The sequence below is a fragment of the Scleropages formosus genome, chromosome 23 (assembly GCF_900964775.1).
Source record: "Scleropages formosus chromosome 23, fSclFor1.1, whole genome shotgun sequence".
NCBI classification, from domain to species: domain Eukaryota; kingdom Metazoa; phylum Chordata; class Actinopteri; order Osteoglossiformes; family Osteoglossidae; genus Scleropages; species Scleropages formosus.
Window position 1 is genome coordinate 1211161 of NC_041828.1, and position 13747 is coordinate 1224907.

At 48.9% G+C, this 13747-nt stretch overlaps 1 protein-coding gene across 3 annotated transcripts; it reads right to left on the bottom strand.

Moving 5' to 3' along the window:
* Positions 1-5229: 5229 nt before the first annotated feature.
* Positions 5230-13595, bottom strand: prdm1b (PR domain containing 1b, with ZNF domain). 3 transcript variants are annotated; one of them, XM_018747898.2, is made up of 5 exons: positions 13429-13595; positions 12771-13020; positions 8012-8889; positions 7734-7862; positions 5230-7471 (listed from the first exon to the last, which is right to left on the bottom strand). In XM_018747898.2, the coding sequence occupies exons 1-5, from the start codon at positions 13435-13437 to the stop codon at positions 6938-6940; spliced, it is 1800 nt and encodes a 599-aa protein (XP_018603414.1). In that variant the 5' UTR covers positions 13438-13595; the 3' UTR covers positions 5230-6937. The 3 variants fall into 3 exon arrangements, with proteins under 3 accessions (XP_018603414.1, XP_018603413.1, XP_018603415.1); XM_018747897.2 differs by lacking the exon at positions 13429-13595 and adding an exon at positions 13161-13414; XM_018747899.2 differs by lacking the exons at positions 12771-13020; positions 13429-13595 and adding an exon at positions 9507-10347.
* Positions 13596-13747: the final 152 nt, after the last annotated feature.

The following is a 13747-nucleotide window of genomic DNA, read 5'->3' on the forward strand; positions in this document are numbered from 1 at the left end:
TAACCTGGGACTTCTGAAGAATCCGGAATAAAAGTGGAAAGGTGTTCCATACACAAAGACACACCTTTACCCATGAACTAACCCTTTTGTTCTTCTTCGCCACCTTGTCCACCTTGTCGCCTGAATGTTGACCCAGAGCACAAAGAGGGATGAGCGACGGTGCCGCCGTTTCTCCGGAACCTAAGAGAAGCACGTCGCTCACGAATCATAAATCCACTACACATGCCCCATTATTTGTGTTTTTCTCTCTCGCTTTATTTTGTGTGGCTGATTGCAGAATCCTGAAACACACACACCTACACACACACACACACACAGTGAAGAGAAAAACAAAGAAAAGGAATCATTACTAAGCAGCTTAACTGTCTCCGATCCAACAAACAAGCGGTCTAATCAAACGTCCTATTGTTGTGCTATATCATTCTTTTCGCTTTTACTTTTTCTTCCAAGGAACCTGTCCTTTGATTCTCTTCCAGGTGGCTTGGCTCCAAGGTTGCAATGTTGGCTACCGGGTTCCAGCTTGGCACTCAAAGGAACGGCAGCGATGCACGAGACACACGCTCTTTATCCAGTCAGTTCACAGCCGCGCTCAATGTTCTCCTCTGGTGAAATTGTTCTAACCATCCTGATAGTGTGTAACATTATCGCGCTCAAAGTACAACAGGGACAGCAGAAGAAGACATGGAGGATGCTTGGCCATAGCCAAGTATAAGTCATGGTTGAAAGAGTTCATGATAGGACCAGTGGGTATGGGAATGATTATCCAACACACTCAGTGGTAAGAGGTCTGGTTATGGAAATGTCCAACAAAACTGAGTTCATGGTAGGTCCAGTGAGCGTGGCAAAGAGTGTCCAACACTTTTGGTCAGAAGACCTCTGGCTATGGAAGTGCCCAATAAACTCGAGAGTAGTTCAACACACTCAGTGGGTGAGAAATTGTCCAACACACTTAATGGTAGGATCAGTGAGTACAGGAGAGAGTGTCCAACACACCTGATGGTAGGACAGGTAGGTATGGAAGAGAATGTCCAACACACTCAGCGGTAAGACCTCTGGGATTGGGAAAGAATGATCACTGCGCTTGATGACAAGCCCTTTGAGTACAGGAGAGGGATTCAACAGCCTTCATGGTAAGATCAGTAAGTACTGGAGACGGTTTTCAACACATCCAACCAGCTGGTAGAGGTCGGCTCAGACCTCACTGGGGGGGGGGGGGGGGGGGGCGATGTGCTCACACAGAGCAATCTGGTGTTTTTAGATAGATTTCACCTTCTTTCCATTTACCTTAATTGTCTCACACCCCATCAGTCCCATCATTCTCTATGGATGTGGGTAAAGGTCGATAAGAGGGCACCTTTAAGGCCTTCAGTCAAACCAGGTATTGTTGAGTCCAACTGTTGGACCAGGGGATCATGTTCTCGGAAACCTGGCTCATTTACTGATGACACAATCCATTTCTCACCTTACAATGTCTAGAACAACGTTGATGTTGAACAGTGTGATGCTCCTGTCCACTGAGCCGCGCACCCAGGCTGTGCGGTGGTATAGAGTGCGCCGCCGACACGGATTGCGATCCAATACGGAGCACAGGGTGACAAAGTGAAGTGGTCCTTTCCCTCCCTCCCCCCACACCCCCAGCCACAGATAGGAAGTGGTGTGCAGGGTTTCGGAGAAGGGTGAAGTTTCTGGTGATATGTGAAGCAGAGCCGTCAGGGAGGAAACAGGAAATGAGGTTTACTGAGTCAATTAGCACCCCCCCTGACAATGCTGTCATTTACTGTGCAGAGAGTGACATGATGACACCTCTGTGTCATAGCAAGAGAAAATACGATAAAGGAACTGGCTTTCTCTCATCTGGCTGATAAAAACAGCTAAATACTGACACTGTGAATAGGAGACAGTGACTGTGCAGTACAGATTATTCTCCTTTAGTTCCACTCATCACAAAAGCGGAATTACGAACCTCAGTTACTGAGCAGAACATCTATATTTGTACCTGGCAATCGGAGGGCTCCCCAGATGTTAACACTAATTGTTTGGCTTGTGCATTTTCAAGGGCAGTTGGGGCTGGCAACATCAGCAGTTGTGAAGACCTTCAGAATTTTGGCTCATCCTTGGTGTCACTTCGCCTGTCGCAGTGTGTCAGTGTGGCCGAATGGCTCCAGGTAGCGCCAGTGCCTCTCCCCTCTGTGCTTCGAAAGGTGAGATAACAAGGAAATGCAACAAAAACAACAGGGAGAACATTGTGGACAATATCCTTCCAGGGACCAGTGACTTTCATTCAACAATAAACCAAAATCTTTGCCTGGTTCTCTCAAAACATTGGAATAATGAGCTTTCTCGGCTCTGTTGCTTTAATTTCCTCCATCTCCTCACAGCACTTCTGGCACGGAGCCCAAATCTGTTCTTACCACAGCATCTTTTAAGGGGCACAGGTGTGCACCACCTCACTAGGGTCTCCTGGCAGTTCAACATACCACAAAAATTCCAAAACTTTGATTGAAGCCAAAATCAGATCAATGGTCCAAATCTTTTAAAATCCTGGATAACACATTAAACACGATGTGACTGGACAGGTTGACACTCCACAAGCCAAGTGATTTCCAGTTCTCCTGAAATTGGGATTGAACTGGATCGGAATGCTTCTTAACGCTCTAAATACACCTAGTCAACACCATTTCATCAGGTATTCCCCAGGGCTCTGTTTTCAGTCCCATTTCTTTTCTTTCTAAATTCTCTGGCTCTGAAACCCATTCTCATTTCCTCCTCATTTTTACTGGTATGCTAACAATACTCAGCTTTTTCTCTCTTAATCCTGGTGATTCACGTCCCTTTATACAAAGCTGAATGCCGCAAGCTGTTGCAGCATCGTCGCTTCAAGGCTGAACAGATTCGTCTCTCATACCACGAACACCTGCAGTGTTTTAACAGAGTGCTATATCTAGTTTTTTTTTTTTTGTTTCAAGACTCTCATCGGTGTACAGATTCATCTGAGGTCTCCAGGAACCAGTGCAAAATTCAGTACTTCCCACAGCCACATTGGAAGGAGACATGTGACACACACACACACAAGCACACACACGCACACACATGCACGTAAAACTGATCTCAAACATTAGGCATCAGACATTGGGTTTACATTTTAGCACTTTATTCTTAATTTGTTGTAACTGTCCTTCTCTGTTCAGCCAGTGTGGTTTTATACTTTATCCTTTTTTTTGCTGGTGAATAGAGTACTTTCATATGCATGTTCTTGAATGTTCATGTGCTATTTCTTTGCCATCAGCAAGGTTTAGAGGAACAACTTCTTTTTTCTTCCATGAGTTAATGAACTGATTTGTACTGTCTGATCTGTTTTAAACAGTTTATACAAGAACTATTTTGTGGCAATCGTTGTGGAAATAGGCAAAATATTTAATTATATATATCTTAATTCAGTACTACTTTGGCTGACAGTCTACCTGGCTAACAAAAAGCTACCAAATATCAGTTTTACTGACATTGTGGATGGAAAACATGACCATCCGTTGGGTCAAAATCCTGCTGTACAGCTAATGTGACTATCACAGGGGTCGCAGAGGGGTCCGCTGACACAGAATGACTGACGCCTGCATCCTGCCCTCTTCTTTCACACTGCTCGTGGGCATGTGGAGGGCATGCAGAAAGGAGAAGACAATTGGTGAGGTGAAGTTCGATAATTACAAATTGTGCTTCCTCAACTGTAAGTGCTATGGTTTGGAAGTTCATCCACCCATACAAATTAATATACACAAATCTGCACATCCACATTCACATATATTTCATTATCCTCCACTTCCATTGGGGAATGAACTGGGCAGACCAGACTCGAAATTCAAATGAATGTCTGCATGAAACCAGAATGGAGATATCCATCAGGAGGGTTTATTCTATCTTGTGCAGTTGAGTTGTTAATGGTGTAAATAAAAATGTTTTGCATTGCACAGATTGCTAGGAAAGCATAACATGGTCTGAGGGTTGGTCTCTTTTGGACTCAATAACCTTGATTGATGTGGTCTGCATGGACACTTTTCTGCCAAGAGTGCATTTTACTTTTTTTCTTTCTGAACAATTTCAATGCCGTAGTGATGAACATGATTAGGTTTCATTTTCATGCAAATAAAGAGCGAGCGATCTAATCTGCACTCAAGCATGACTGAGTTAGTCTCACTTCCTCTAACTTCCAAGAAACTACACTTGAAGGGTAGCTTGTTTTTAATGAGGTTTCTGAAGAATTGTAAGGAGGAAGAGGCTGTCATGGGACAAACCTGAAGTCAAACTAGGTTTGAGGTTGTGTGTGTGTGGTATGCCTTTCAATGGGTGTGTATTGAAGGCATAAGCATGACTCGTGTGACAGATAGAGGTATGGCTGCAGGGCTAAATACGATGACAACAGTTCCAGGTTTGCTACACACTACACAGCTACACACTGTGAAGATCATGAGTGAAGAATGGACCCATGGTGTGTTTGGCAATGATGTGGCTGTTCACTGGTGTTAAAGGGCTAGTGGAATGTTGTTTGGCACCGGGTGATATAGATGTTCAAGCTTTTGCCTTGCATTTGAAACAGAGGATTGAATCCTGCACCCATGTCAGTACCCTTGAGCAAGGCACTTGGGCTGAACTGATGCAGTGAGAATTGCTCAGCTGTAAGAGTGCAGAACAATTGGAAGTGGCTTAGCCTACGAACAGGGGTGCGGTGGTGCAGTGGGTTGGACCACAGTCCTGCTCTCCGGTGGGTCTGGGGTTCGAGTCCTGCTTGGGGTGCTTTGCGACAGACTGGCGTCCCGTCCTGGGTGTATCCCCCTCCCCCTCCGGCCTTACGCCCTGTGTTGCCGGGTAGGCTCCGTGACCCCGTATGGGGCGAGTGGTTCTGAAAATGTGTGTGTGTGTAGTCTACAAACCTAAGATTATGTCCTCGGAAAAATGTCAGCTAAATGAACAATGTTGGGGTGCAGATGGATGTGTAAAGCACCCGCTCGTCTTCTTGCCAACTAAAACCAGGTGTCTGTTCGTAACGCAGTTTTTTTGGTGAATTTAAAATCACCTTCACAGCTCACGTCACAGTCAGTAACAATGCAGATGTCCCTCAACTTAGCTGCACTTGGTTTTGCAAAATGGGCAAGACATGAACATAGACGTGACATAGAAGAAGAACAGGTTTAATGGAATTTCTAGATATGTAATAAAAAATTAATCAAAATAGGCTCTCACATATAAAGTATTAACTTTCACATGTAAAAATAATCTAAACAGACACTGTGTACAAATACTACCAATGCAGTGACATCGGCAAAGACAGTTCAGAAAGGACCATAAGGAAACTCACACTTTGGTTCTCATTTTTCTAGTTTCTGCATTTTCAAGTGCTAAAGGAAAGATGTGGAAAAGCTGCAAATTGAGCTTCTGTTGCAAGGATTTAGTATGTATGTCACATCTGGAGATGAGCCCTTAACATGTAAACAGAAGGTGACAATCTATTTACCTGAAACATTTTAAGGATCGAGGGGCCTGGGCTGGGCACAGGCCAAAGACAGGGCAAGGACAGGGCAAGGACAGGGCAAGGACAGGGCAAGGATAGACCAAGGATCAGCCAAGGATCGGCCAAGGACAGGCTAAAGATAAGATAAAGATAGGCCAAGGATGGGTGAAGGATATGTCAAAAATAGGGAAAGGACAGGGCATGGGTAAGGTAATAACTGGCTAATGGCTAAAGATAGGTCAAGAATAAAGCATGGATAGGGTATGGACAGGCTGAAGATTGGCCGAGATTGGCCAAGGAGCATAGATCGCAGTGTCAACAACAGCTCATCACTTTTTGGTTTGAGTCCACTTGACTTAAGGTTTCAGAACATGCCTGCATTTTAAAGCTTTTTTCGAAAAAGAAAAGTGACGAACATAGTGGTGCAATCTCCATCCCCACAGAACTCAGGCCTCATGGCTGACGAAGACATACTAAAATCCGATTCCAAGGACGCCTGGTACAAGTGCTCCGCTGCACGCTGTTCTTAGGAAGAAATATGAGAGTTCAAGATGAATGAGGCTCTTTGGTTCCCAGTTCCTCGTGTACAACAGGTCACAGATAGTGTCCATTCATGACTGCTACATCATCTACTGTACAAGTCCTACAACAGCCCCAGTTTACATCCATGACTATACCTCAACTACCAACACCTGTCTGAAATATATCGGGATTTGTTTTTAATTTTGGTGTTTCTCAGAGCAAGGTGCTGGCAACAACATCTCCGGTTCTTTTTTCCATCTTCATCTGACATTTTGGGAGGAAAACAACAACTTGAGAGAAAAAAACAATGCAACAATGCTGGTGTTTGTGAGATAAAAATAGGAACGTCTGTCTAAATTTTCCCTGAAAATTCCCATTTCTCTTTCAGTCAAACACCCAAGGCCTTCCTCTTTCTGTTGCTTGGGAGAGGAACCCATTCACACACACACAACAAAGTCCACTCTATCCCTGGGAACAGAGACTGGCTTTCTCCTGCCAGCAGGTTTGAGGAAGTGACAGGGCCCCCTAGGGAGACGGTGCGGGTGTCCTGGTCCAGCTCACAGATTTTGTCCCTTTCGAAAAGGAACAGAAAGCCCTCCAGTCCCTGAGTAGGAGAACTTTGGGATCTGGCACACCAGCACCTGCCTGTCCATGTGCACACAACCGTATATACAAACACACAGGTAACCCGTTTCCGTCAATAAGTTAATAGCTGAGAATCAAAAAACATTTTTAAAAAAAAAAAAAAAACACACACACACAAACAAAAGGAATCAAAGAATTCCTGTTCCCTGTACTTTAGTGATTTCTCTTGGTCAGTGGTGGCCAACGATTGCATGGGAAGGTCATCTTTTAGTTTCGCTCTTAGCCATCACGCGACTCCATCATCGGCTGGAGTTGGGTCTCCACCTCCTACTACACCTCCATCTTCACCAGGGCGCTGCTGTTGAGGTGCAGCACGCTGGCGCGTTCCTGATACGGTGAGCCAGGACTTGAAGAGGAGCTTGAGGTGGGGCTTGGGGTGGGCAGCTCCAGCTCCTGCATCTTGGACATACCCTTGTCGTCCTTGCCCTCTAGTCCACGGGAAAGCCAACGTTCCACTGCAGCATCTACCTGGCCAGGGCCAGCGCCCTCAGGCAGAGCGTAGGCTTCGGCGCTGCAGTCAAAGCGATCGATGAGCTCAGCGCTGAGGGCGTGGCCCAGGGTCGGGTGGGCGGGGCAAGCAGAACGCTGGTGCAGTAGCAGGGAGAAGCGGTGCAGGAAAGTACGGGGGCAGCGTGGGCAGTGGTGGTTCCGCTCCGGGGCGCTGTGCAGGCGTCGGTGCAATTTCAGGTGGATGTACTGCGTGAACTTGGTGCTGCACAGCTTGCACTGGTAGGGCTTCTCACCTGAGTGCAACCGCAGGTGAGTCTTCAGGTTGCTGGTGCTACTGAAGCGCTTGTGACACACCTGGAGGGCAAGGGGAGAGTTAGAGTTTGGGTTATGGAATGGGGTTTTGGGGTTGGACAGTGAACAGAAATGTGGTCCTTAGGTAAGTAGGATTGAAGCGACACACTTCCACGGACGACACCTGGAGATTGGATGGAAGGGAGCCTGTTGCCTTCCTCAACACTCCATCCATCCATTTCACTGACTGACAGTAAATAATGCAGCAAGGATTGTGCATGTGTGCATGTGTGCGGTTGAGTGTGGTCGGGGGCTCGCTCCTCACCTGGCACTCATGCGGTTTCTCTCCAGTGTGCACTAGGTGGTGCTTCTGCAGGTGGGCTAGCTGGGTGAAGCTCTTCCTGCACAGGTGACACTGGAAGGGCCTCTCCCCGCTGTGGACTCGCAAGTGCACCTGGAAGACACAAACAGGTGTCAGATGACACACACACACACACACACACACACACACACACACACCAGGTACGCAACCCACTTCCTTCATGGAAACAGGCGGGAGGAGGTGCAAAAAGATGACAAGGTTGACCAGAAGCAGTCACTCACCTTGAGGTTGGACAGCTGTCCAAAGGTCTTCAGGCAGATGTTGCACTCATACTTAATCTTCCCGTTCTGCTTCTTCAGGGGGTAGGGCAGGGATTTGTGTCCGGGTAGTAACGGTGGACTGGGCCCCTCCTTGGATGTTGCCAAGCTCAGGTTCATGGCTTCATCACGGGTCAAGGAGGACTTCTGTGGGAGCTTCGGCAATGGCGAGAGTTCTGGGGTGGCCGGGGCTTCTCTGGGGGGGGATGTGTTAGGGGGCCGCTCCTTCAGCCCGCCAGGGGGAGGGGTGGGGTAGGGCATGGAGATGGGCAGTAGGCTCGGCGGGGTCCGCGTCGGGAAAGGTGGGGCATCGGTGCTCAAGCAGTTGCCGTACCCTTGGGGGCCTCCGGGGAGCAACGGCCCAGGGTATGGTGGAGAGAAATGGGGCACAAGCAGGTGTGGGTAGCTGGTGCCATAAGGTGGGAGTATCTGAAGGGGAGATGCTAGGGGTCTGGAGGTGGGGTATAGGGGGTAGGGTAAAAGGCCTTCCCCAGGACCATACAGCCCGTGAAGATGGAGGGGCAGATCCCCCTGGGGATAGAATCCAATACTATAGGGATCTCTGGGGGCGCTTGACTCTCTCTGTTGGGGGCGGGCTGACTGAATGCATTCTGTTGGCTTCTCCTTCTTCCTGCTGAAGTCCATGACCTGCTCATCAGGAGTGTCGGGAGGAGTGTCCCTCTCCAGGACCTCCACATCTACGTTCTCCTCAGCCTCCCTGTGCCCCCTCCAGGCCTCTTTCCGGCACCTCTCCCTATCTTGGTCAGTGTCCGGGCTCAGGGCCCGGTGAGGTAGGTTCTCTTTGGGTACTCGTGTCTCCATGGAGCTCACACTCACCCGTTCTGCAAGGAGAAAGAAGATACAGATGGACTGTAATGAAATTTCAGCACAGAGTCCCATTGCTGGACCATGAGATCCAGCAATTCATTTTGTCCACTCTAGAGGACACACGTGCATCTCGATCAGTACAAGCTGCAATACAGAGCCCGAAGTACCCAACTTACAGAGGACATCCTTTGCTTTTAAATTACATCACATATTTAGCGGTGGAGCTCAGATAAATTCCTAGAAATCCTCAAAATTCATCAATAGTAACCAATGAATAGTAACAACAATTATTTGAGAACTGTGTGCACGTTTGTCACGGTGCCTGACCATACCAGCGTGTGTGAACGTGTTCTCTCTGCACATGTGCAGGAAGAGTTTGAGGAAACCATGAAAAACGCACATTGTGGGGGATGTCGCCAGGAAGCAAAATGAGCGTTTTGTAGTTTGAAAAGAAAATGCGCCGTGTGAGAGTGTGTGCGAGTGAGTGTGTGTGTGTGTGTGTGTGAGAGAGAGAGAAGGAGAAAGTGAGCAGGAAGGGAAGTCGATCCGCGGAGGGTGCGAGGAAGCTCCGAGAGGCTGGTCCTGCCTCGCTTCTCTGCCCGAAGGCCTGTGCCGTAGTCGGCGGACCCACCGGAGGCACAAGTATCGGTTTCCGGATGACAGTTCGGCTTGCGTCAGTCTCCGTATGACACAACAGGCAGAAAAAAAAGTTTCTGTGTAGTGAAAGGTGAAAACCAGAGCGGGGCGGTTACGGGATTCTCCAAAAGCAAAAGCGCGAGGCACACACTCCCTGCCGCCGCAAGTGCTGTGTCACGGTTCCTCGTGACGAGTCAGCGGCCGCCGAGCCGAAACAGGAAAGAGCCGTGAGAATGTTTTCTTCTTCAGACTTTCCGCTCGCCGCTCTCTCGGGCCCCGCGGGACTGTGCCGTGTTACCGTAACAAGTGTTTGTCGGCGACTCCGCGCAAAACATCACTTCTGCGACTGCAGTGGTTGGAAAGGCTTTATAGATTATGCGCACGATCAGCGAAAAACCTGTTCCACCTGTCACCGCTTCAGTGCTGCTTTACTGGCACAGAGCAGGCCACCGGCGGACAGTTAGAAACACCTGAGAGTGTAAAATGTCAGCGCTGCGTTTCGAATTCCCCAGTCACGCTGTTTAACGAAAAGACTGCAAGATGCTGTGGACGAGATAAACCGCAAAAGGAAGAACAACGAAAAAACAAAAAACCTCTAACCCTAACCGTATCCAAACCCTAATCTGTCATGCTGTCTTAATATTAGTTGGTTCTATTGATTTTATTGTTTTATTTTTGAATTTATCATTGGCGTGACAGTTTTTTCGATTTGATTCATTGGGTTAAGGTTTTAATTGTCGGAAATGAATAACGGAGAAATTTTTCCCTGTCCAGTTGGACAGTGTATGGAACCGGACACCTTTGGGCTGTGAATCCATTCAAGTTCAAGTTCAAGTAGTTTTTATTGTCATTCCTCTCTACAGCTTGTGTACAGCGGAACGAAATGTCGTTTCTTCAAAGACCGTGGCGCAACACAGAACGTAGCACAAGACAATGTGATCTGATCCATGAAGAAAAAAAAATCCTAACCCCAACCCCAAGCCCAAATCCCTAACCCTATCCACTGGACTGGACCACAAGTAATAGTACTGACACTTACTACCATCCCCTGACAGTCAGACAGTCCAAGGTTCAAATCCCTACTCCTCTACTGTACCCTTTATCACGGTATTTACCCTAAACTCATACAGTATAAAAATTACCCAGCTATAGAATTGCATTAAGCACTTTAAGTTGCTTCACACTCTAAATCTCTTTGGAGAAATAAGCATCCAGTAAAGAAAACGTAAATGTAACATTTTTATAAAGTTCCTTGGGATGAGGCAAGGAGAGGTCAGCGTTTCTCTGTACTTCTGTACTGTATCTCACTGCGTTTTACATGAAACGCGGTACTTGAAGCGCACCCGGCGGCTTCCTGTGCGTCTCATTTAGATCATTTCACAAAGGACGGCCGTTCTGCTGTGTCACCACGTTCCCCTAAAGAGAAGCAGAAGCAGCGCAGTTCTGACCACAGTTGAATCTTGAGTGTTTTAAGCAGTTCGTGACTTCTGCTCCATGGAAGAAGGGCGGCGAGTCATTGTTTAATAGGAAATAAATCCTGAATAATTAATGAACACATTTCACCAAAGGGCCTTTTAACATGAGAGGTGTGACATTAGAGAACAAGCTTTTACACTGATGTACCCTGTTATGCAGCTCTGTCATCTTTACTGTCACTTCTGGATAAGCAACTTGGTTAATTTAACAGTACTACAGCGAGACGTGGGATTCGAACCCGGGTCTACCCGGGTCTTCAGAATGTGTGCCCGCGAAGCAACGAGATGGATTATGGTGCCCATGACAACTGATGCACAAATAAGATTAAAATGCAAATTAGCAGGTTCCTTGGAGCTACTGGTGACTGTCATGCCACCGTGAGTTTGAACCCAGCGGTCTAAACAGTGCAATCGGTCTCTTCGGAACCAAGTTCACATTTTCAAAAGTGGAAACATCTACTTGCGATGAGCTTGAGGTCCCCCCCACCCCAATCTGTCCTGGGGGGGCCGGCGTGTGCCGTAATGTCCATAAACCCCTTAGGGAACGTGAATCATCGTGTGGCTGTGAAATCTGAAGAAGTGACACACACACAGATTAGATCGCGTACACGCGCGTGTGTGTGTGTGTGTGTGTGTGTGCGTGTGTGCGTGCGCGTGTTCGCGCGCGCGCGTGCACCAGTGTGTGAAGGTGTGAGCAGATGACCACGCATGGGGGAGTACGCAAAGGTGTGACCGCGACTCTGTGCGTGCGTGTGAGACTAAGGAAAGTAGACACACGGCAAGCGGGAAGGGGTGTGGCACCATGTCCGTGGGTGCAGGGCGCTGCGGCGGCCTCCTACCAAATTTACTCACAATATGGAACAGCCCAGCAGAATGAGGAACTCAGAAAACACACGGGTTTTCAAGGAATGCTACATCGGTAGATTTGCCGGCTGAGCGCATCATCGGTGGTAACAAGCCATGAAATGACCAGCAGCTCTTTGGTGATTCATGATGATACAAAACTGAAAGTTTTTCGGTTCTCGGTTTTGGCCTCAATGTGGTGGAATGAGCTCCCTCTGTCCCTCAGAGATGCTGAGTCCTTCCCAGCACTGAAGAAAGGTCTCAAACCCATCTCTTTGAGAGCCATTTCTCTTCTGATCTCCTGACAGCTCCATCAGTGAGCCCAGCACCATCTGTTATGATCATCTACGTATTTGTAATTTGAATATCACTTCTATAGGAGCTACTGAAGGGATGCGAACCAGAAACAGGGTGGTGTCGCTCGCACAAGTTGCGTGTCCACAGTCCAGGGTATCTGTCTAAAGCTCTTTGTGTGTTGTTGACGCACTTTGTTTGCTCTGAGCTGTAATTTCATTTGAAGAAAGGCATCTAAAAATGAATAAATGTAAATACTAAGCACTATATGGCCACGAATGAGAACGGTATCAAGCACAGGTGTGTCTTCAATAGTGTGTGCGATGGTCCTTATTCTAGCGTTCTCGTTAAGCGCAACGACGGGAGCCCCCCGGTCGGTACGAAACGAGGTGGGGATGGACAGACAGGGGGAAGACATCTTCTTGGGGATAGATGGGCATAAGGAGAATGAGGAGAGGACACCTCTGCAGCCTTGTGGTGGACACAGATAAGAAGTGATGGCAGCGGGGATGGAAAGGTGAGGCGGCGGAGGAGGTGAGGGCGTGGAGAAGGTCACGGGAGGAGGGAGCCCGATGGAGGAGAGAACACGGGACGGCGCAGAGGAGAAGGAAGCCCGGTGGTCCAAGGAGGACACCACGAGCACTCACTGTTTCTCGGCGATGCCTCCCGGTCGGACGGGTCCTGCAGCCGTTGGCAGAACTCGCGGCTGTACCACACGAGCAGCTCCTGCTGCGCCTCCACGGGCCGCAGCGTGTAGAAGAAGATGTCGGCGCCGTTCTGACATGCCACCAGGTTCTGCTCGGGCGCCGAGCGCGCCGGGTTCACGTAGCGCATCCAGTTGCTCCGGCGCACGTCGTACCCGTCGATAAAGTGGTGCAGCTGGCCTTCGCAGTAGATCTGTGAGATGGAGGGGGAGCCGGGGTGAGCGCTGACCTCTCTCTCTCCCACATACACACCCGCACACACAGATAAGATGGTGAGAAACACACATAATGCATCGTCCTTAAAGCTCCAACGCACAGCCTATTCACACACACCTCCTTGGCTGTCACACGCTTCCAGGAGACAGCGACACACGAGAAATACACCCGTTTTACACGTGCTGCATGCCTCCCGCTGGGTGTTGGGCTCCAGCCCCCTGTTTGTAAACCTGCGCACGTGCAGATGAGAACACTGCTGCTCTGAGCCCACACAGCCATTCGCACACACACGCACAGCACCGGTCTGACTCTGTTTGCAGCCCCTCCCAGGAGTTATGGGAGGCTCCCGGACCCTCCGGCTCTCAAGGTAGAGAAAGGCGTTCACCTCGGCCATGCGTGTGCTCTCGGCTCAGCTGCCTGAGCTCAGCTCTGCTACGAGTCGCAGTTTTTCGTCGCCTGCAGGGGGCGCTGCTCTGCCCTCGGCGCTCCGCGCTCTCAGTGCCGTTCACCTGCACTGCTCGACAGGCGCTGCTCTCTGCCGTTTCGCACTGTCACTCGGTACGTCTCTGCTGTACATGAGCTCACTGCCACCCTTTATCAGCCGGAGCCTGTGGGCGGAGCTGCGGTGCGGGCGTGCACAGTAACACACACACTCACACACACTCACACACAGGGAGGGCCAGTGGGAGGAACAGGAAGTGCCT